The sequence below is a fragment of the Macrobrachium rosenbergii genome, chromosome 56 (assembly GCF_040412425.1).
Source record: "Macrobrachium rosenbergii isolate ZJJX-2024 chromosome 56, ASM4041242v1, whole genome shotgun sequence".
NCBI lineage: Eukaryota > Metazoa > Arthropoda > Malacostraca > Decapoda > Palaemonidae > Macrobrachium > Macrobrachium rosenbergii.
In genome coordinates, this window is record NC_089796.1 from 41357865 (window position 1) to 41379554 (window position 21690).

Genomic DNA, 21690 nt, shown 5'->3' on the forward strand with positions numbered 1-21690 from the left:
AACTAGAAGATGGAATAAAGAGATGGAGAAAAAGAAGTTGGTCTATTGTAAGTTGGTCTCTCTTGCTGCCTGATTGTATGGCAACTGTAGTGTACGCTGTTGCCTGTGCCCGCTCGAAATTTAAAAATATTTTCTAAATATTGTCGTACCGGTATTAATTGCTAACTCCATTGTAAACTTGAATTATCGTAAGACGAATTATCGTCGCTCGTGCACTACCTGTATTTACAAACGCACAAAAATTGCAAGCGAACACTGACCTATTTTAACTTCCGACACAACGAGAGCAAGTGAGGTCAGCTCATTGAATTGATGTACCTATTCCAGCCTCTGATTGTATGTTGTTGCCTGTGCCAGTCGCCCGCGAAATTTAAAAATACGTATTTTCAAAATATTGTATTGATATTAATTGCTAACCCCATCGTAAAAGCAAATTATTGTAAGTCGAATTATCGTAACTCGAGCACTACCTGTACTGGGTTGGCATGTTAAATGCATTTAGTCGTGTTTAGTAGTGGGTTCGGGGGGATGGCAACTCCCTGGTTATAAGCGGACAGTAAAGAAACTAAACTGACGTGTGAAAAATGTTTAGGGAAAATGCTTTTTGTTCCTACTCAATACAAACCCTTGGTCCTTTACCTATATGGGGTTACTTTCGGCGAAGCTGAACTGGCCGCTAAAGACTCAACAAGGCAATGCGGTTGGTTGCAGTGGAGGACCCATGCTACCACCCTCTCGGCGTCACGCATTCACTTTACTTTCCGGCATTCTCTGATGCAGACCTATTTTCCTGCTCTCTGCTTGGACCTTCGTGGATGCTAAAGCTTCACCTTTTTCATGGTGTGTATGTTCCTGTTTTTTCTTTGTTACTTGAGTATATCTGTGTGTGTTTGTAATTATGGATGAATTATTACAAACCCATGACTGATAAGTCACAGAGGAGGCGCGATCGGTGGACCTAGGCTACACTCCTCTCAGTTCTCCTCCTCACTCAGAGTCACTGATCCCTGGTTTAGGGGGGCCCCCTACCCGTGTTTGTCTTCCGCAGGGTTGGCATCCATGCCGGGTTTGAGTCAGGTGTGGGAATCGCTTGGGATGGTTGGCAGGCTTGATCTACCATCGCTCCTCGCGCACATCAACACTGCTGCGCGGTCGGGAGTACTCCTCCCTCCCCCACCTCCCATACGGTTGACACTCTCACTACCACTACCGTCACCGCTGTGCTGCCGGGGAGTGTGATGACCACCGTTGGGAAGCACCATGCATATGAGGAGGTCCCTACTCAGCTGTCTCAGTGTCGACGGTAGCTGGGCCGGTCTGCTTGGTCACCCCGCCCCTGCCTGGCTACGCTACCTCGCCTCCCACCATGCTTCCACCGTTGCCCGTGCCTGTCATCCAGGTGTTCCATCCATCGTTAGCTGCGTCTGCCTCTGTCGTGCCTACCACCACTATAAGTTCATGGCATGAGTCTCCTGCCCGTCATCGGACTCTTGTGCCATCTGCTGTTGCTGCCCCTGCCCCCGTCTACCCCTGGTCTGTCTTCAGTAGGTTGGGGGACATGGTGTTATCGCTAATCAAGAAGAAGAAGAAGAAGAAGAAGAAGAACGCACGCCAGCCGTCTTCGTCTTCGTCTTCCACTTCATCCTCGTTGTCGTCGTCCTCGTCTTCGTCTTCGTCTGCCTCTTCACCCCCCCCTTCTAAGACCAATTGGTCTAAGAAGGGGAGGGTGGATCCTCCCCCCCTAAGAAGACTCACTCTTCTAAGGGGGCGCAGTCCTCCCCTCGGGGGAAGACCGCTGGGTGTCTCACTGGGAGGGTTACCTCAGTACCCTCCTCAGACGGTTCAGGGGCTTCATCCTCTCGAACGGATTCTGTTTCGGCACCTCATAAGCGAGCATCGCCGAAGACATGGTCGCCTAAGGGAGACCGTGCAGACTCGAGCCGCGCCTCTCCTGTAGCGAGCTCGGGCACGGAATGAGAGAAGGGAAGAGCCTTCGGGTTTCTCCTCCGCCTAAACCATCATCCTTGTCCAAGTCAGACAAAGGATCATTGGGGAAGGTGTCCAAGGATGACATTGCTTCAAAGACGTCGGGAGGAATCAAGAGGAGGTCCCCGCAGCCTTCTTTGTCTGCTTCGGCATCGAAGAAGGCTGGAACACGCCCGGACGATAGGGACAACGGTCTCCAATCGGCAGTCCGCGCCCCTGCGTTGGCCTCCTCTGCACGCTCCAGTGTGGAGGATCGTCGGACCGTGGATTGGCTGTGAGGAGGCTGTCCCCTGATCGTCAACGGTCGCTCGCCCAGATGAGTAAGTCCGTCTAGGCCCTCTCACGACGCTCCACTGTGGGTTGGAGATCGTGAGGGGTCTGTGGCTTCCACTGGTTATACCAGTGGACGTGACGGTAGTGTTCGCTCTGCCTCTCCCACCCACTCAACTTCCTCGGGATTCTCCGGGAGGAAACGGGGTCAGTAGGATTGCTAGAGCTGAGGCTCTTACGCAATCAGCATCAGGGGCGTCCGGTCCTTCCTCACTCCAACCGAGTGAGAGTTTGTACGCCTCTGTTGTAAGGGGCAGAGAGACGCGGTCTGTCTCGGGCTCTCCTCTGGGAGGGGCCTTTCTGGAAGACCGTCTCTTGGACAGTCCTCTTCCAAGAGATCCAGACACTCCAGAAATGCACAGAGTATTTGTTGAGGTCGTTGCGCTGATCCGTCAGCACAACGGTCTGGAGGAACCACTTCCGACTCCGTTGAAAGAACGGTCATCCAGGTTGGAGGAGTTTTACACTTCCAAGAAGGAGCCGAAACCCTCCCTTGGACTACCATGGTCTCCCTTGGCGGACAGTGTCCTCGAGCAAGTGAACGACTTGGTCTCCGGACCAGTATCTTTGCTTCACTCGACTCGCTCCACCAAGCTGTTGCCTCCCCCTCTCCCGAGACAGAAGAAATACTACATGCCCTCGGAGGGAGCACTGCAGCAGAAGGTAGTGGAACTGGGTCTAGCTTGTCTAGCTCCTGGTGCCACTTCAGCTCAGCTAACTGGGGAGCCTGCGCTTCTCACACAATCTGAGCTGAACACCTTGGAGGGGACAGCTCTGTCTGCTCTCCAGGTGATCTCCTGGCCCGACAACTGGCCCTTCGCGTTGTCGAGGATCGCGTCTTTGTCTGGCTCTCAGAGAGAAGACCCGACCTTCAGGAGTCTTTGCCGTTTGGGTGGAAAAGCCATTTCTTTTGTAACCCACCAGACGGCAAACCTGGTGTTGAAGAGACGGGATGCTGCATTGTCCCGAATCTACAGGTCAGTGGGCGCCGAAGCTGCAGTCTCCCTGCGCAATGGACCAATTCTGGACACCACCTCCCTCTTCCCAGAAGAGAGGTGGATGCTGCGGTGGACAAGAGGAAGGCCGACGAGCGCAACCATCTTGTCCACCAGGCAGTGACGAAAGGTGTCTCGCCGCCTTCTCGTCCTGCGGCCCGGACTTGAGCCAGGCTAGCACCTCAGCCCTGAAGAAGTCTGGTGCGTCGACGGGCGCTCGGGGGGAAAGTCCAGACCTCTTCTTCTCCCCCACGGAAGGAACTGCAGTATCCCTTTTGCCAACCTGTCCCCCGAAGAGGAAAGGTAAGGCAAAGAAGAAGAGGGGGAGGAGCTCACTAGGGATGGCAAGCCCCCTCAGATGCTGCCATTGGTGGGGGGGTTGCCTATCATGCCACTGGGCAACTTGGCAGCGATACAGAGCGGAGACCTGGGTAGTGAATGTCCTTCGGGAGGGACATTCTCTACCCTTCGAGTCACTGTCTCCCCTCACCGACACACCGGTCCAGTTCCCCTCTTACATTCAAGACCCCCAGAAGAGAAGAGGCCCTACTTCGGGAGGTCGAAACTATGTTGAGCAAGGGAGCCATCGAAGTTGTCGAGGATTGATCTCTGGGCTTTACAGCAGGATCTTTCTCGTGGAGAAAGCTTCCGGTGGGTGGAGTCCAGTAATCGACCCGAATCGTTTCATTCGCCAGACTCGGTTCAAGATGGGGACGGTGCGAACGGTACTGTCAGCCATTGGAGGAAGACTTCATGCTGACGGTGGACTTGATGGACGCGTACTTCCAGGTACCGCTTTGTCCTCAGTGGAGTGGTCTACCAATTCAGGGTACTGTGTTTCGGGCTGTTGACAGCTCCACAGATGGTCACGCGAGTGTTCACCTTGGTGTCAGTTTGGGCCCATTCACATGGGGTACATCTTCCAAGGTATCTCGACGATTGGTTAACCTATTCCTGGCAAGCACGCGCTTGCAGTTGCTACAGGACAGAGATCACCTCCTCGGGTTGTGTTGAGAACTAGGTATCGTGATCAACTTAGAGAAGTTGGATCTCATTCCCAAACAGAGGACTCAGTATCTGGGCATGCTGATTGATACGGCAGCAGGCAGAGTCTTTCCCTCAAAGGCTCGCATCAGCACGTTCAGGAAGGTGGCAAGGCAGTTCCTGTCGAGGCAGCAACAGCTAGTTCAACAGTGGCAGGTCGCGATCAGTCACCTGTCTTCATTGGAGAAGCTCGTACCGCACGGTCGGCCCCACCTTCGGTCTCTCCAGTGGAGACTGAGGGACTTCTGGGATCAGTCTCGAGAGTCCCAGTCGGTTCTTGTACCCATCTCTCAGGAGGTGAGGAATGATCTCGGCTGGTGGAACCTCTGCATAGGGACACACATGTCCTCTCGGCCTCCGGACATGCTGCTCTTCACAGATGCATCGAAGGAGGGCTGGGGTGCACACCTGGAGGAGTTGCTGACTTAAGGCGTGTGGGACCATCACGACAAGCACCTTCACATTAACGTCCTGGAGATGAAAGCAGCTTTCTTATCCCTTCAGTGCTTCCAGGACCGTCTGATAGGACACTCGGTGGTGTTGATGAGCGACAACACGACCTTAGTTGCATACGCCAACAAGCAAGGGGGACTTGTCTCCCATGCTTTCCACGTGTTGACGGTGCAGGTGCATGAGTGGGTGGTAGCCCACTCAGTGGAGCTGTCAGCCAGATACATCCCAGGCAAGAGGAATGTTCTGGCGGACACGCTCAGCTGTCGGGATCAGGTGGTGGGATCCGAGTAGTCCCTTCACCAGAGTGCAGCGGACAGGCTCTTCGACCTGTGGGGGCGTCCAGTAGTGGATCTGTTCGCCTCCCGGTACAACAGGAAGCTTCCAACCTTCTCCGTCGTACCGGACCCATGGGCAGCTGCAGAAGACGCCTTCCAACACTCATGGGACGACCTCGAGGTGTATGCCTTTCCCCCGTGCTGTCTGATTCATCCAGTTCTCAGTCGAGTCCTGGCATTGACGAATCTGCGAATGATCCTGGTGGCTCCCAAGCGTCCCGAGGCCGCTTGGTATCCGGACCTGCTGGCTCTGCTTTTCGAGGCACGGAGAGAAGTTCCCCTATGGCACAGTCTTCTACGTCAGTCGCTTGTAGAATGGTACCACCAGGCTGTGGCCTCCCTGTCACTTCTCGCCTGGAGGTTATCCACCATCTCTTGCGAGCAAGAGGCTTTTCTCGCCGAGCAGCGACAGAGATGGCAGGATACCTCAGGAAGTCTTCTGCAGCGGTTTGCCAGGGAAAGTGGGCCGTCTTCTGTGGTTGGTGTCGTAGACGGGGTTACTCTCCAGTCGGAACCACTCTTCAGCAGGTAGCTGACTTTCTCGTCTATCTTCGTTGAGAGAAGCTCCTATCGGTTTCAGCGGTAAAGGGATACAGAGCTGCTTTAGCCCTGGTCATGAAGTTCAAAGGCATCGATATCTCATCCTCCCTGGAGATATCGTTGCTGATGAGGAGCTTCGAACTGTCTTTCCCTCCCAGGGAACTTGGCCCCTCCTTAGTGGGATGTCTCTCGTTTTGTGGAGCCTGACTAGTGCCCCATACGAGTCACTGCGAGAAGCCACAGACAGGGATTTTACTCTTAGACCGTCTTCTTGCTTGCCCTGGCATCTGTGAAGAGGATTAGTGAACTACAGGGACTTTCTTTTGCAGTTAAGCACTCAAGGCGGTGGGCATTGGTGACGCTCGAGTTTGTCCCAGAGTTCGTAGCGAAGACAGAATCCAGCGGTCCCTGACGAAAGAGAGATCAAACTAGGAAGACTCTTTTCTGGTCGCCTTGGCCACCGCTAAGAGGTCCAGTGGAATCCATGCTTTAGACAGAAACATAGAATTTTCTCAGGGGAGGGCAGTTTGCTCCTTTTCCCTAGCTTTTCTGGCTAAGAACAAATCGCCATTGAAGCCATGGCCTCGTTCTTTTATGATCAAGAACTTGTCCGAGATAGTGGGTCTGTCTGAAGAAGAAAGAACTCTCTGCCCAGTAAGGGCCCTTAAGTTTTATCTTCACAGAATAAAGGACATTTGTGGTAGTTCAAGAAACCTTTGGTGTTCTGTGAAATATCCCTGTAGACACCTGTCTAAGAATGCCCTGGCATTTTTCTGAGGAATCTGATTTCCGAAGCACATTATTTAAGGAATATCGAGACGTCTTACGATTAATGCAGTACCTTGGGTCCGTTTTACGCGGCTGGATTGGTGTTGGGGAAGGAAACGTAGAAAGCAATCTCTTTACCTTGCCTAGGGTGTTGAGTTTTGGGGAGCCTGGGAGTACTATGTACTTGGAGTACCCTCCATTCTTTTGGTGTTTATGGTTGGGTATTGGTGTTTTTAATTTGATTTTTGGTGGTTATGGTGATTATTTACTCTGGTTATTTCGTGTGGTAGTGCGCCCTGGGCAGGGCCATCTTGTTGTACTTAGCTAGCCATCAGAATTTAGTCCATCGCTACAAAGCACCCACTGTAGTAGTAGGCCCTCAAGGCTTTACTGCCTCGCCTCTACTGGATAAGATGAGTGCCAACCAGAGGCAGTATCTTACTGTAGCAGCTCTCTTGTCAGGAAAGGTTCAACAATATTGATTCAATGTTAGCAAATTTCTATTCTCAAACTCATTACTATTAATAATGTTTTTGGGTAGACAAGTCCAACATTCCCACCTCCGTTCAATGCTGGGTAAGTTACGTATATGAAAATGACATTTTTATAATAAAATATTTTATATATACTTACCCAGTAATTACATAATTGGAGCCCACCCACCTCCCCTCACTTGGACATGGGCATAAACAAATTGAAGCTTCTCTTACACCTGAAAGTGGGCGGGGCACGTCGCCATAACCATAACAAACTAGCAGACCCTCAATTTCAAAATTTTGAGCTGCCAGCTAAAAGAAACTAATAGCTATGTAATTGGGTAAGTATATATAAAACTTTGTTATTATAAGTGTCTTTTTTTCCAAGTATAAAGCCTAACTTAGTATCACTGTCCTTTTCTCAACCACCCTACTTTACCCTTGAGGCTGAAGGAAAAGTGATTGGAGATGGCAGTTGAAGGAGGGGTAGTTCTCCCACAAATCCCCCCCCATATAACACCTTGTTACTAAATTCAATTGCCATTTCCAACATGCCCAAAAGTGTACTCCCACTTACAAGGCCCTGGTTCATATACCTAGGAAAAATATAAATTATATGACAACTTATTCCAAAGTATACAAACCAGTGCCCTTTATCATAGCTCCCACCACTTCATGTTGGCAGAAGAAAAAAGTCTATAGTGACAGTGCATGAGTGAGGGTTATTCCTCATCTCACCATCCTCAGTCACTGGTAAACTCACCTCGTTCAAGTTCACCAGCTGCTTGCAGCTTGGGCCAAAGGATGATGGTACAAGAAAGGCTTGCTTTGTATACGAAAGAAAAATACAAATTTAAAGGTTTGTCATTTTGCGTAGGTAAACAAACTAGAGCTTTTTATCATTTCCAACCTCAGCCAATGTGTTTGGTGACAGTGTATGAGTAAAGGGTAATCCCCCACAACACTTACCACCAGTTACCACCTTTGTGCATATGTTTACAACATGTTAATGATCCAGTTCCATCAATATGTAATTACTTTTAAGCCTCCTCCGTTTCAGGAGAAGGCAAGTTAGGAACAGCAATATATGTTCATAATCGCGTAACTTATGATAAAATTACAGTTAATAGTAATTCATTTCAAATTTCTTCAATTCGCCCGCATCTAACAAACAAATCTAGCTTTTTAGTCTGCAACTTTAAACTCACTAACATCACTAGAAGATCTAATCAAAAGAGGATTTGTACAAAAGAAAATCACTGTTGCAGTCTTATTTGACATTCAAAAAGCTTATGATACAACATGGAGACATTTAATTATAAAAACTCTATATGACATAAATCTAAGGGGTGAACTCCCAATTTTCATACGAAATTTCTTAACAGAAAGAACATTTCAAACTAGAATTGAAACAGTATTATCGGAAACATTTGAAATAAAAGAAGGTATCCCTCAAGGGAGCGAACTAAGCAGCACATTATTTACACTAGCCATCAATAATATAGTTAAAACACTTTCAAAAGATGTAAACAACAGCTTATATGTTGATGATTTTGCCATTTTTTACACTTCAAGCAAATTGCGCCACATCCAAAGAATCTTGAATATCTCCATAAATAAAATTGAACAATGGGCATTATCTGTTGGATTTAAATTTTCTGATGAAAAACGCAAAGCAATAGCATTTTACAGGGATGAACGTTGGCTCAGAAACGAAGATATAGTTCTTACCATGAATAACACTCCCATCCAATTTTATCCAGAAGTCAAAGTCTTAGGCCTATATTTTGACAATCATTTGAACTGGAAGGCCCATGTAAGACATACCAAAGCAAAGGCCTTAAAATCTTTAAATATATTAAAAAAATTAGCTCACACTTCATGGGGTGCTGACAGAGATATTTTATTGAAACTTTATAAGGCTACAGTTCTACCAATATTAGAATATGGCAGTCCAATTTATAGTTCTGCTAGTGAGACTATTCTCAAAATGCTAGATCCAGTACATCACCTTGGGATTCGGTTAGCCACCGGAGCATTCAAATCATCACCAGTCCAATCCTTGATTGTAGAAAGTGGAGAAATGCCACTATCTTATAAATTGAAAATAACAACGATGTGCAGAGGTTTAAAAATTATAAATAGTCCAGCAAAAACCAAAGATTTATTCATAAAACCAGATTGTTTCTGGAATACAAAAATTACCCCATCCTTCCCTATTAGAGCTAATAGATTATTTATTAACAATGATCTTCATAATATTAGATTTTACAATTTTAACAAAATAATGCCTCCATGGATGATAAGTGCTCCCCAGATATGTAACAAACTCTATGTACAATACCAGTTAATAAATTGAATAACCCACTTGCTATGAAACTGTATGCTCTGGAACATATCAAGGTACACAGTAATAATCATTTATATACTGATGGTTCCAAAGATGATATGGGAGTTGGACTCGCTGTTTATGGAAACAATATAAAGAGCCAAGCCTCTTTACATAACAAAGATCAGTGTTCGTTGCTGAATTGCTAGCAATAAAAACAGCATTAACAACTATATGTGAAAACCAGTTTAATGAAGTAACCATCTTTAGCAATTCACTAAGTTCAATAAATGCAATAAACTCTTATACTCCAAAAAATAAAACTGTAAATGAAATTAGACATTACATGAAATGAAAATGCAAAAGATATCTGTTACTCTATGTTGGATACCATCTCACATAGGATTAGAAGGCAATGAAAAAGCTGACACCTATGCAAAAGTGGCTAGAACACTCCCAATATCAGCAGAATTATTACCATTAGAAGATTATACTAGATACAGTAAAGCAGTGATTAAGAAGAAATGGCAAAATAAATGGAGGGAAAGCAGTCTTAACAATAAATTAAGAGAAATAAAAGAAACTGTAGACCCGTGGCCATCATCCTATCAGAATTGCCGCAGATTTTCGGTAATGTTGACACGGCTAAGAATTGGTCACACTAAACTGACACATGGTTACCTGATGAGTAACCCCCATGCCCCTATACCTATGTGCGAAATATGTAATGTACAAATAACAGTAAAGCATATTTTAAAGGTATGTCCAAAATATAGAATCCAAAGAAACATTTTATTTAGAAGATATTCCTTTAAAGATATACTGTCAGAAAATGACAAATTTTCACTTTTAATATTTTAAAATTCCTTAAATATAATCATTTATATGATAAAATATAAGATTCATAGAATAATTTATAATATATTCCTAATTAACTTAATTAGTTCTTAGATTAACATATGTCGCTAGTTTTAATTAAATTCTTAGAGAGTTTAAATAGCTTGTTTAATCCTTCGGACCAGCCCTAGGAGAGTTAATATTAACCTGGTGGTCTGGTTAAACTAACGTTAAAAAAAAAAAACACCTTGCTGCTGAGTTGTATGGCCAATTCCAGGAATACTCCTTTGTGTATGGCTCTGGTTTGTGTATTTGGCAAAATAAGAATTAAAACATTTTTCATATTAAGTAGTGAAACTGCAGAAGTATACTAATACAATATTTAGCTAATATGTTATTTCAAGGATTTTTTCCTATTCAGGTATTTCAAGAGATCATTGGCATAAGCGGCGTGCCACTGGCGGCAAGCGAGTCCAGCCCCGTAAGAAGAGGAAGTTCGAGCTTGGTCGGCCCCCAGCGATGACCAAGGTTAGCTGTGAATTTTAATATTTGCTTTTTTTTACTTAATAGCATGACCCTTTGAGGTTAATATGTTTTATACTCCTTCAATTATCTGGATTAGTAGAGCCAAGGGTCTGGAGGACAATAGCAAGTAAAAAAATCTAGGGGTGTTCAAGGGCAACTCCGTACCCTTCTTCACGTAACTGTAAAGACTCGGTATGCTTATAAACAACAACCATCACATTTTAAACTGAAAACTTTATACAAAAGACAATTATACCTACTTTTTTTCCTCCACATTTGTATACTGCATAAATACACTAAAAAAATACAACCCTTTATTTTTTTTCTCTTGTAAATGACAATTCAGTTGGCAGGTAGCCTACCTGTGTTTACTCACAGCCTGCCATGGTGTTATAACCATTAATATATTTTTATACAGCAACTTGATCAGTTTTAACCATATTTTATTTCCATACATGTGATGTAAAATGTGTGTTAATTATTGACCTAGGGTAGCCAAAGTGTTACAGTATTCATTTGCATAAGTCAAGTAGGGTATCACTGTACAGCTGTATTTAAGATAAAGGTAATGATAATGAAACTGTTATTTTACTTACAGAATCCATTTACAGTAAACCCCCTGTATTCACGGGGGATGCGTACCACACCCCCTTGTGAATAGCTAAAATCTGCGAATACTTTAAACTCCTCTAAAAACACTTAGAACTGCCTATTTTAATAGTTTTATCACAAAAAGTCCATTTACTGTAGTTATGAAAATACAGTAATTAGTGAATATTTCTCGGTGAAAAATACTGCGAATAGGCAAATTTTTCGTGAATAATGTGTATATATGTTCCATAGAAAAATCCACGAATCGGTGAGTCCTTGAACCTGGAGAACGCAAATACGGGAGGTTTACTGTAGACTGTATTAACTTACATCATAAACGTAATATGTATAAAAAAAAACAACCGTCCTTCCGCTTTTTGTGGTGTGTATGTTCTCAGAGTCAGCTGATTAAGCCTACCAGGGAAAGGTGTTCACGATGCCATCCAGTGAGTGCGTCCATATGTACATACATGTTGCCATTGTGTTTGCTTTTCTGAAATTGCGTACTGTATTTCATTACTAGCTTAGTTGACTAAGTATGATTGTCACAGATCATAACAGTACACAAGAGAATATTTTGTCACTTGACATGTCATCTCTAATCACTGTAAAAATATTTAAAATGTGAATTTCATATGTAGACAAGCGAGGTCACAGATGACATCGAATGAGTGTGTGCATACATACCTACCCTGCACACGATTTTGTTTATCTTTTCATTTGCAAAAGTAAAAAATAAGATACAGTACAGTAAAAATAGTGTAAATGAGAATACGGTAACATAAAATATAAATAAAATGGTGAAGGAGTGTGTGTTTTACGGTACTTACGCTTCCATGTAATATCATAAACATAAAATGCAAAACCAAACAAACTCCAGAAAGTCCACGAAGCCTTTGAGTGGGTGCATACGTATGTCCATGTTGCCTTTTATTTTTTGCTTTGCTTGAATTATTGTACAGTATCGTATTTCATTACAAGTTTAGTTGACTCTTGAATATGATTGTCACGCATATCATAACAGTAAACGAGAATATTTCATCACTTGATATTTCATCTCTAATCACCGAAAAAATATTTCAAATGTAAATTTCATATGTAGGCAAGACAACAAACAGGCTATAGCAAGTTCATCCATGCCACAGAATGAGTGTTGCTTTTTTCTTCTCCCTCAATTTACTATACTCTACTTCATTACAAGTTCAGCCAAATCTAAGTATGATTATCACACACACATCGTAACAGTACACGAAAGAGTATTTGATCACTTGATGTTTCATATCTCTCTCTCTCTCTCTCTCTCTCTCTCTCTCTCTCTCTCTCTCTCTCTCTCTCTCTCTCTCTCTCTCTCTCAATTGCAATATTATCTCTTGGTTTGAAAGAATAAATACAGTAATGAGAAAATATAGTAAACATAACAACAAGAATACTGTAGCATAATATATAAATAAAAAGTAAAGGATGTGTAACAGTGCTTAGACCAGCTCTCTCTCTCTCTCTCTCTCTCTCTCTCTCTCTCTCTCTCTCTCTCTCTCTCTCTCATATTTCAAAACATTTGAACCCCCCCCCCAGGTGGTTGGCGGTGCTCTGCCACCTCAAGAAAATGTTGGTAACACTGCTTACATTTGGGCTGACTGGGAAAGGTTTTTTGGGAGGGGTGGGGGAATCCACGAAAAGTTTCCATGGTTGGGTGAGGGTGGCCGGAAGGCTTGCTGCCATCAGAAAGGAGGGCCATTAAGGCTATGTAGATGAAGGATCATAGAAGGGGGTTGTTTTGGAATGTGGGTGGGGCTGGGAGGGGTTGGGGAGGTGGTGTTGCATGTTTTTATGTTTATGATAGTAATTCACATTTTATTAAAGGGTATATACAGTACTACAGAGAGAGAGAGAGAGAGAGAGTAATTCACATTTTATTAAAGGGTATATATACAGTACTACAGAGAGAGAGAGAGAGAGAGAGATTTTATCTGTCGGTAAACTGTTTGGTTTTGTGTTGCCTACCTATGAAGTTTGCATTTTAAATATTTTAAAAACCAACAGTGGTAGAATATTCTCTTGGGTACTGTTATGGTGTGTGATAATCATACTTAGAGCACTCGTCTGATGGCATCGTGAAGTTCCTGCAGTTTTAATTTTGTGTTTTCATGTTTATGATACAGTAATTCAATTCTTAAAGGATATATGCAGTGCTGAAAGAGAGAGAGAGAGAGAACTGAGGTATGTTCACATTGGTAAACAAATGAATTGAGAAACAACTGTCAATCAGGTATTTTTTATACATATTATGATGATAATATAGCACTATAATAATACAGTATAAATGGATTCTTAAGTAAAATTACAGATTCACTACCATTACCTTTATTTTAAGTACAGCTGTAATAACCTATATGACTTTTGCAAATGGATACTATAAGTGTATCACCTGGCTAGGTCTATAGTTCACACACAGCCTACACATTTTCATCTCATGGTAATACAATATGGTAACAACTGATGAAGTTTTGTATAAAACCATGGTAGGCTGTGGGTAAACATAGGTAGGTTACCTGCATACTGAACTGTGTCATTGTTCCTACACAATATACAAACCATCGGTCTTTACAATAGGACGATACTCCAGTGCAGCTGGAGACCGTTTAACTTAAAACAAGGTGGTAAGCATGTAGTTAACTACAAACCTCACACACAGCAAAAAAAAACACACACACACACACACACACACACACACACACACACACACACACACACACACACACACACACACACACACACACACACACACACAATGTTTTCATATATATTAGTGTGTTGCCATATTTGATTATATCTGGAGAACACCACATTCTTATATGATGTATTGCAAATCCAACCCCTTATTTTACTTTTGTGTGCCATATTCAGTATTCTGATATAATTGTTCATTCTGATATAATGCACCTTACAACTTATTAACTTTGAGAATGGTAAAACTGTTTTGTTGTTATTGTTTATCTGGACAAAGTGTGTTAATATGATACAATAGAAATCCATCCCCTTATTTTACCTGTGTGCGTTGTGTATTCAGTAATCTTGTGTAATTGTTCATTCTGGCATAATGCAACCCTACAATTTATTATCCTTCAGAGTGGTAAACTGGTTTTTGTGTTGCCAAGGCAGCGAGCTTAAACTGGTTTTCTCACCTTGCTTATGACTCTGACACTCTGTCATTCTCAGAGAGTTTATTCCTCCATAGTGTGAAGAAAGGTTTGTATTCTAAAAAATATTAGTTGACTTTTGTATTGTTATAGATTTTTCAGTTGTAGAACTCGAGGGACTTGGGGAGTACGGATTCTCTCGTATGTTCTAGAACTTGAGGGACTTGGGAAGTACGGGTTCTTTCGCCAGCAGTTACTGCAGGCTCAATCTGATTCGTCCACAGGTATAAAAGCAGCTGTTGCTCAGGTCCCCATGGAACCCATGGCTTGACTCAGAGAGAGTCCAGAGTGTGTGCACTCTTTCTCACACCACCTCAGTCTGCACTAGTATAAACAGGCTCCACCCCTCGGCCGTCATCCTTGGCCAGGCTCTGTCCCCCTAGCATATTACCAACAATGATTGCATAAATAACCTTTGAAAATACACCTGTAGCGCACTTGTAGCTGTTTGAACGAAGGGTTACTTATAAGCAGTTAATGCAAATATACAAGATATGGCTGTATGCATCAAGTTTACTCCCTTCTTAAGGTACACTGTATAAAAGGCACATGGTGTAATAAGTGTAGGTGAATGGTAACACTGTACACCATGCCAATGTTGTCTATCTGTGGAGCATCACTATGTTGTGATCGAAAATAATGAGTAAAAAAGCCACAATAATATAATTGATAAATTGTATTTTTAAGATAGAAAAATATACAAAAAAGGGGATAAAAACAAGGGAGCTTTCGACTGTTTGCGTAACGGTCCTCTTCAGCCAACTGGCTGTTGGCTGAAGAGGATCGTTACGCAAGTGTTCGAAAGCTCCCATGTTTTTATCCCCTTTTTTTGTATGTTTTGTGTCTTAAAAAAAAATACAATATCAAATATATTATTGTGGCTTTTTTACTCAATGTTGTCTTTAATTCCATCTCACAAAGTGGAGATAATGAATTTGAATGCATAACATGTTTGTCATATTTAGCTAAGACATGTATATACTTGTATGTTGTATGACTTTTAATATTTGTGAATACTAATAACACAAAGTAACCTATAGGCATTACGTTTAAGGTATACAATATTCATTGATTACAACACCTGTTTGTGAGTCGGTAGAGCTGCGGACTGTCACTCGATGGGCTGGAGTTCAATTCCCCGGCCGACTGATGAAGAGTTAGAGGAATTTATTTCTGGTGATAGAAATTCATTTCTCGCTATAATGTGGTTCGGATTCCACAATAAGCTGTAGGTCCCGTTGCTAAGTAACCAATTGGTTCTTAGCTACGTAAAATGAGTCTAATCCTTCGGGCCAGCCCTAGGAGAGCTGTTAATCAGCTCAGTGGCCTGGTAAAACTAAGGTATACTTAACTTTTAACAACACCTGTTTTTATTACCGATAAGCATCCTCAGGAAAATGCGTCTGCCGTCTGGGCTAATGTGTATGATATGACTTGCCCATGCTCACATTTTATTCCTAACCTTCTTTAAAATGTCTTCAAAATTATAGTTTCCCAACTACTCTCGGCAGAAAATCCTGACTCCTTCAAGACAGAGACACTCATGATACTCTCTCTCTCTGAGGAAGCAGTACATCACCCAGATGACTGTACTTCATAATTGTGTAGTGGGCACCAGTCACCACATTACTATAAATAAAATAACACTATTAATAACATCTAATAAAAAATATGTAACTAAGCTATTCTTTTCTTTTAGATACTTTTTTTTTTTTATTTATTGTCAACTCAAACACGCTGGCAGCCTCATCTAGGCATAGATACATTAAAAATCAGGTACTATGTTTCCTTCTATGATGACTAGTTACAAAAATAATTATACAATGAAAAATATCTGTATTGAAAGAGAGAGAGAGAGAGAGAGAGAGAGAGTACCCACAACTGTATCGCAAACACAGCTGTATTAAGTTTATGTTTTTTTATCAATGTTAAGGGCTTGTGATCTGATTTTTGGACTTGTGATCAGTGACCAGTACCATGGGACTTGGCATTGGCCACATTGCTCATGGGCCAGGTTGTGAGGACTTTTGGACCCTGATGTGAGAGTTGTTGAAGGTCAGGGTCCTTTACCAAGGGTAGCAGCTCCTCTGGGCATACCTGGGGTTCTTGCAATTGAAGTTGGCTGGCAAGATATCTTTCCACAACCAGTTCCTTTTTTCATGGATGATCCATTAGTGTTCAAGAAACTGTTTAGTTGATTTGTTGATCTTATCTTAACCGGTTTATGAATTTTTTTAATACCCAAGAGGGTGTCTGCATTACCATATTTAGCACGTTTTCACAAGTGCTTCTGCAGCCTCATGTGGCTGTGCAATAATGTCCTCACAGCATGCCTTCATCAGTAATCCTGCTTGCTGACATCACATAATTGTTTTCGTTTCCATCTGTGGGTCTATACAGTTATCATTGGATGAATTTCCTTCAATATCAGCTTCACAGTTTTCTTCAGTTGTGTGTCTACTTGGTACTTATTTCAAAGTTTTGAAAAAACTCTCTGTGGGGCTTTCTCCTCACCAAGGGCTAAAACAGCCAACCGATGACGGCTGCTACTGTTCAGCACAAGCATCTGGGGCACCACAGTCATTCCATGGTTATCTGATGCTTGCAGGTTGCACCATTGTTTCCTGTGATGCACATACCAATACAGTATTGAGGTATACCTCATACATTTGTTCTGGGTCACTCTCACTTTGCACCTGGTATATCCCACCACCTAAGGGTTTACGGTTTCCAAAGGGAGTGAATCCATGATCACACTCTTGATACATCGTTGACTCAGTGCCACATCCACTATATGCTCTCTCATGTAGCAGTCAAAGACCTCTGCCATAAACACTACCAGCTGAGCAGTGTTGTAGGCCTTGCATCTGAAAAATAATGATAGACTAATTAATTAGGTGACACTATGTCCGGGGTCACCTTCCAAAGGCATCTGATTGCTACGAACAATACAGTCAACCCCCTGTATTTGTGGGGAATCTGTACCACACCCCCCCCCACGGATAGCTAAAATCCGCGAATACTTAAAACCCTTCTAAAAACACTCAGAACTGCCTATTTTGATAGAAAAAAAAAAAAAAATTAAAAATTCTTATAACAGGTATTATCCTGCTTACAGTGGGATTAGGTTCCAAAAAAAACGCATCATTTGTTGGAAAAAACATATCTCGAATATAGCCTAGCCTACACTATAGTCTGTTCAGTATTCTAAGATCATTAGGGTGGGGCCAGGAAAAGAATACAGCATTGCCAGATCTATTTATCCTTTTAAATCTCACCCTCGAGGTTAATTCCTTGTTTATGGCTTTACCTGAGTTCTGTCATTTACTGTACTTCGTTTTCTAAAGAAACGAGTAATTTTTGGTTCTTAACTATTTTCCGTTCTTTGCATGCCTTTTGGAAATAATAATCATAGTTCTTATAATAATACAGTGAACCCCCCATATTCGCGGAGGATGCGTTCCAGACACCCCCGCGAATAGCTCAAATCCACGAATGCTTACAACGCTCCTCTAGAAACGCTTATACCTGTCTGCCATGAAGAGTCAAACACCAAAGTATGCCTAAAAATACCAGCCTACATCAAATATACATTAAACTATTACCTTATTACTGTATTAATCTTTGAAATGATACTATTAATATAATTTCCAAGCCATCTTAAACATTTTATCGTTACATTTATATGTATGTACTGTATGGCTTACAGCTGTAGGTGAAAATAATCCAGTCCCCCCTATGTATTCAGCCACGCACATTTTCTTTCATACAGTTACAAGCCGTCCCGTTTTCTTTTCAGGGGGAACATTGGTATTTAAGTATATGTAATTCACAAAAAGAGACAAAAAATAAAAAAAATTCATGAACATTTTAAAAGATTTAATACTACTTATATACTAAGATTACTTCATATGTAAATGATCCGGGTACTCACCAGCGATGAGTATTGATTAAAGATGATGATGATGAATTAACTGTGCAGTGTGATGAATGACGATGAAGATATGACTGCACAGCAAAGCAGAGGAGTTACAACTCATCTGAGGGTGCCTCTTCACCTTCAGGAGGCGCTTCTTCAGTTGATTTGGGAGGCACTACTTCAGGCAATTCGAGAGGCTCTACTTCAGGTGATTGGGGAGGCACTTCTTTAGGCGATTTGAGAGGAACTACTTCGGGTGATTTGGGAGCCTTTGGAGGGGCCTTCTTCGTCCGTTTGATGAACATGTGATAGGCAGCTGCTGTCGCTGCTTTTTCATGGTGGTGAGGGTTTGATTATAGGGCTCCCATGCTGAATCAAGGATGTTTGAAAACTTTAAGGAGCGTTCTGTAAAAGGATCCCATGTTGAAACACTCCTCCATATCCTTAATCATTCTCTTGATGTGGGGCAGACGTTCCAAAGTCAGGCCGCTCTCCTCTTCCTCCTGCTCCTCCCCTGAACCTGGCGTATCATCTTCCTCACTGGCAGACTTTGTCAGCTCTTCCAAATCCTGGACCATCAGGGGGTCAGAGTGAGCATCAATAAGGGTGCCAATTTCATCCTTGGTGATGTCCTCGAAGCCTTCCCCACCTAGAATCCTCGCCAACTGAACAGCCTTATCAATGGCCGAATGTTGAATTTCTTGAGTGTCATTCAGTGATCGGCTGATGATGGTCAGACGTGAGGCAATCGTGAATTTACGCCAATATTCTTTTAGCTTAAATTCACTGTTACGGTCCATTGCATTTACAAGTTGCTGGAGGGAGTTCCCGGTATAGAGTGCCTTGAAGGCACGGATCACACTCTGGTCCATAGGCTGGAAGAGAGAGGTGGTGTTGGGAGGGAGGAACTCAAACTGGACTCCCTTGTAAGAAAGATAGAGAGGGTGGCCACTAGCATTATCCATAATCAGCAACACCTTGAACTCCATGGCCAAGTCGTTCAGGTATTGCCTAACTTAGGGATGAAGCTCTGATGGAACCAGTACTCGGTGAGGACTTTGGTGATCCAGGCCCTAGGGTAATACATCCAGAACACAGGAAGCAATGCCTTGTTCTTATTCTTGAGGGCCATGGAGTTTGCAGCCTTGTAAATGAGGCCTGGTTTAAGCATGAAACCAGCTGCATTCCCACACATGATGTGGGTAACCCTATCCTTCTGGGCCTTGAATCCGGAGGCTTTAGCTTTGTCCTTCATAAGGTATGTCCGGGAAGGCGGCATCTTCCAGAACAGGCCAGTCTCATCCCTATTGAACACCTGTTCTGGATGGTAGCCCTTCTCCTCAATGATCTTCTTGAAGGCCTCCAGATATTTCGCGGCTGCTTCAATGTCTGCAGATGCTGATTCCCCATGCAGAGTAACAGACTTTAGGTGGAACCGCTTTTGAAATTGGTGGAACCACCCCTTGCTGGCCTGGAAACCTTGAGGCGCTGATGATGGTCCTGCTTGGGGTTCTTCCCCCTCTTCTTCTGCTGGTTCATCAAAGCCTAAAAATTCTAATTCGCCTTCTTCAATGCCTTCCTCTCCCTGTACTACGTTGTCGCCTTCCTTAGCAGTTGATAACTGCTGGTAGAATTGTCGCTCTTTCTCGCGAATAATGTTGGAGTCGAGGAGCACGTTTTTCTTCCGGCAGTCCTTTATCCAGATTGCCAGAGCAGATTCCATTTTCACGATTGTTTTATCCCACACTGTCGCAACTGTCTTTGCACTACTGAAGTAGCTCATACTCACAGACTTGCGTATCTCCGCCTCTTTCTTCTTGATATATCTCACTGTGCTCTCATTAACACTGAATTGGCAGCCAACCATTGCAAAACTTTTGCCCTCCTTTAACATGTCAAGAAGTTTCACCTTCTTGAGTTTCATAACTGTCTTCTTTCTTTTAGACTCTTTGCCAGAAGGCTTTGAAGGAGCAGGGCGATTTTTAGGAGGCATTTTAGGGCCGAATACCGCTGATGCACAAAGATAAAAAATCAAAACGGACAGACGCACGGTTTCACACGGTAAGATGCTGCAAACTACAGTAGGCTACGCACAATCTGAGGAGGATGCCGTGGAGCGGTGTCCCAGAATTCCGTGTTCGCGAGTTGGTTGTGAATGTTCACCCAATCAGCGCCAAGTGAACAGCCAGTGAGCGCCAAGGAAAATGAATGGTGCTTCTGGATTGGCTGCTTTGCAGATGACAGCCAATAGTGTGTCGAGTATCACTGGTCCTGGGTACACAGCATCCAGCATCGCGAGTTCTTTATATTTGCAGAGAGGTGGCTTGGGTGAAGCACTTTTAAGAAAAACAAATATATGTTATTGAAATTTGCTGTTTACGTTTATAATATATTACAGTACTGTAATATTTGAAAATTAGTAAATCGTTTTTCAACTTACAAAATGTACTTACAGTAGTCATTAATGTATACTTAGTATATACATGAAAATGCTACGTACCACAGATGTAAACATACGTACCCTGCATTATTCCTGTTGTCTTACGTATTTTAGATATGCTCTGCATATTACCCGTAGTACTGTACTGTACTATGTGTCATCCTAAAACACTTTTTGTATGTAATATTTAAAACATTTTATAAAATGTACGTACTGTATACGCAGAAGATCAGTGTTAGTATATGTACGCGCAACCAGTAGTACCAAGCGTATACCGTAGTGGCAAATTATCTGCAAATGACCCAGTATACCCCGTTTTATTGCTATCTCACGTTTGTGTGTTTTGCGTCTACAGTACTATGGCCTAAAAATATTTTTTGAAATCATGCATTAAGATGTCCTCTGAATGCTCTGCTTCTTCTAAGGCCTCTGGCCAATAGCCTACAATTGCTGTACTGACTGATGAGAAGAAAGTACTGTAGACATGATTGTTTTGTAAAGAGAGGGCAAAAGTCATGGAGAAGTAGCAGCCCATTACAGCATGACAGTAATTGCGGTCTCCTGCATTGAGCATGAACAAGGTAAAATACTCATGCAGCCCTACTGTACCACCTTCGTTGCCATGTTCAAATACCTTAACATGACAGCGCCCCCCGTCATTCATCGTACTGCACAGCTAATTCATCATCATCATCCTGAAATGAACATTCATCACCAATTACTACCCGTATGATTTAACTTTATTATTTATTATATTAAGGTACCCAGTGTAGTATTACATAATATTTAATTTCTATTACTATTATATGTACAGTACTGTAGTACAGTATTATTATTGATTTACATGATTATTTAATGTTATTATACAGTAAATATGAAAATACAGAATATTGCTATAAGAAAAAGACAAAAAAAAATCTGCATC

General features: G+C 42.7%; 1 protein-coding gene across 1 annotated transcript in view; it reads left to right on the top strand.

Moving 5' to 3' along the window:
- LOC136836659 (small ribosomal subunit protein eS8-like) overlaps positions 1-21690 on the top strand; it is an 87224-nt gene that overhangs the window by 12010 nt on the left and 53524 nt on the right. Inside the window, exon 2 of the mRNA XM_067101130.1 lies at positions 10515-10621. Coding sequence (XP_066957231.1) covers positions 10515-10621 — 107 coding nt within the window. The remainder of the gene's footprint in view (positions 1-10514; positions 10622-21690) is intronic.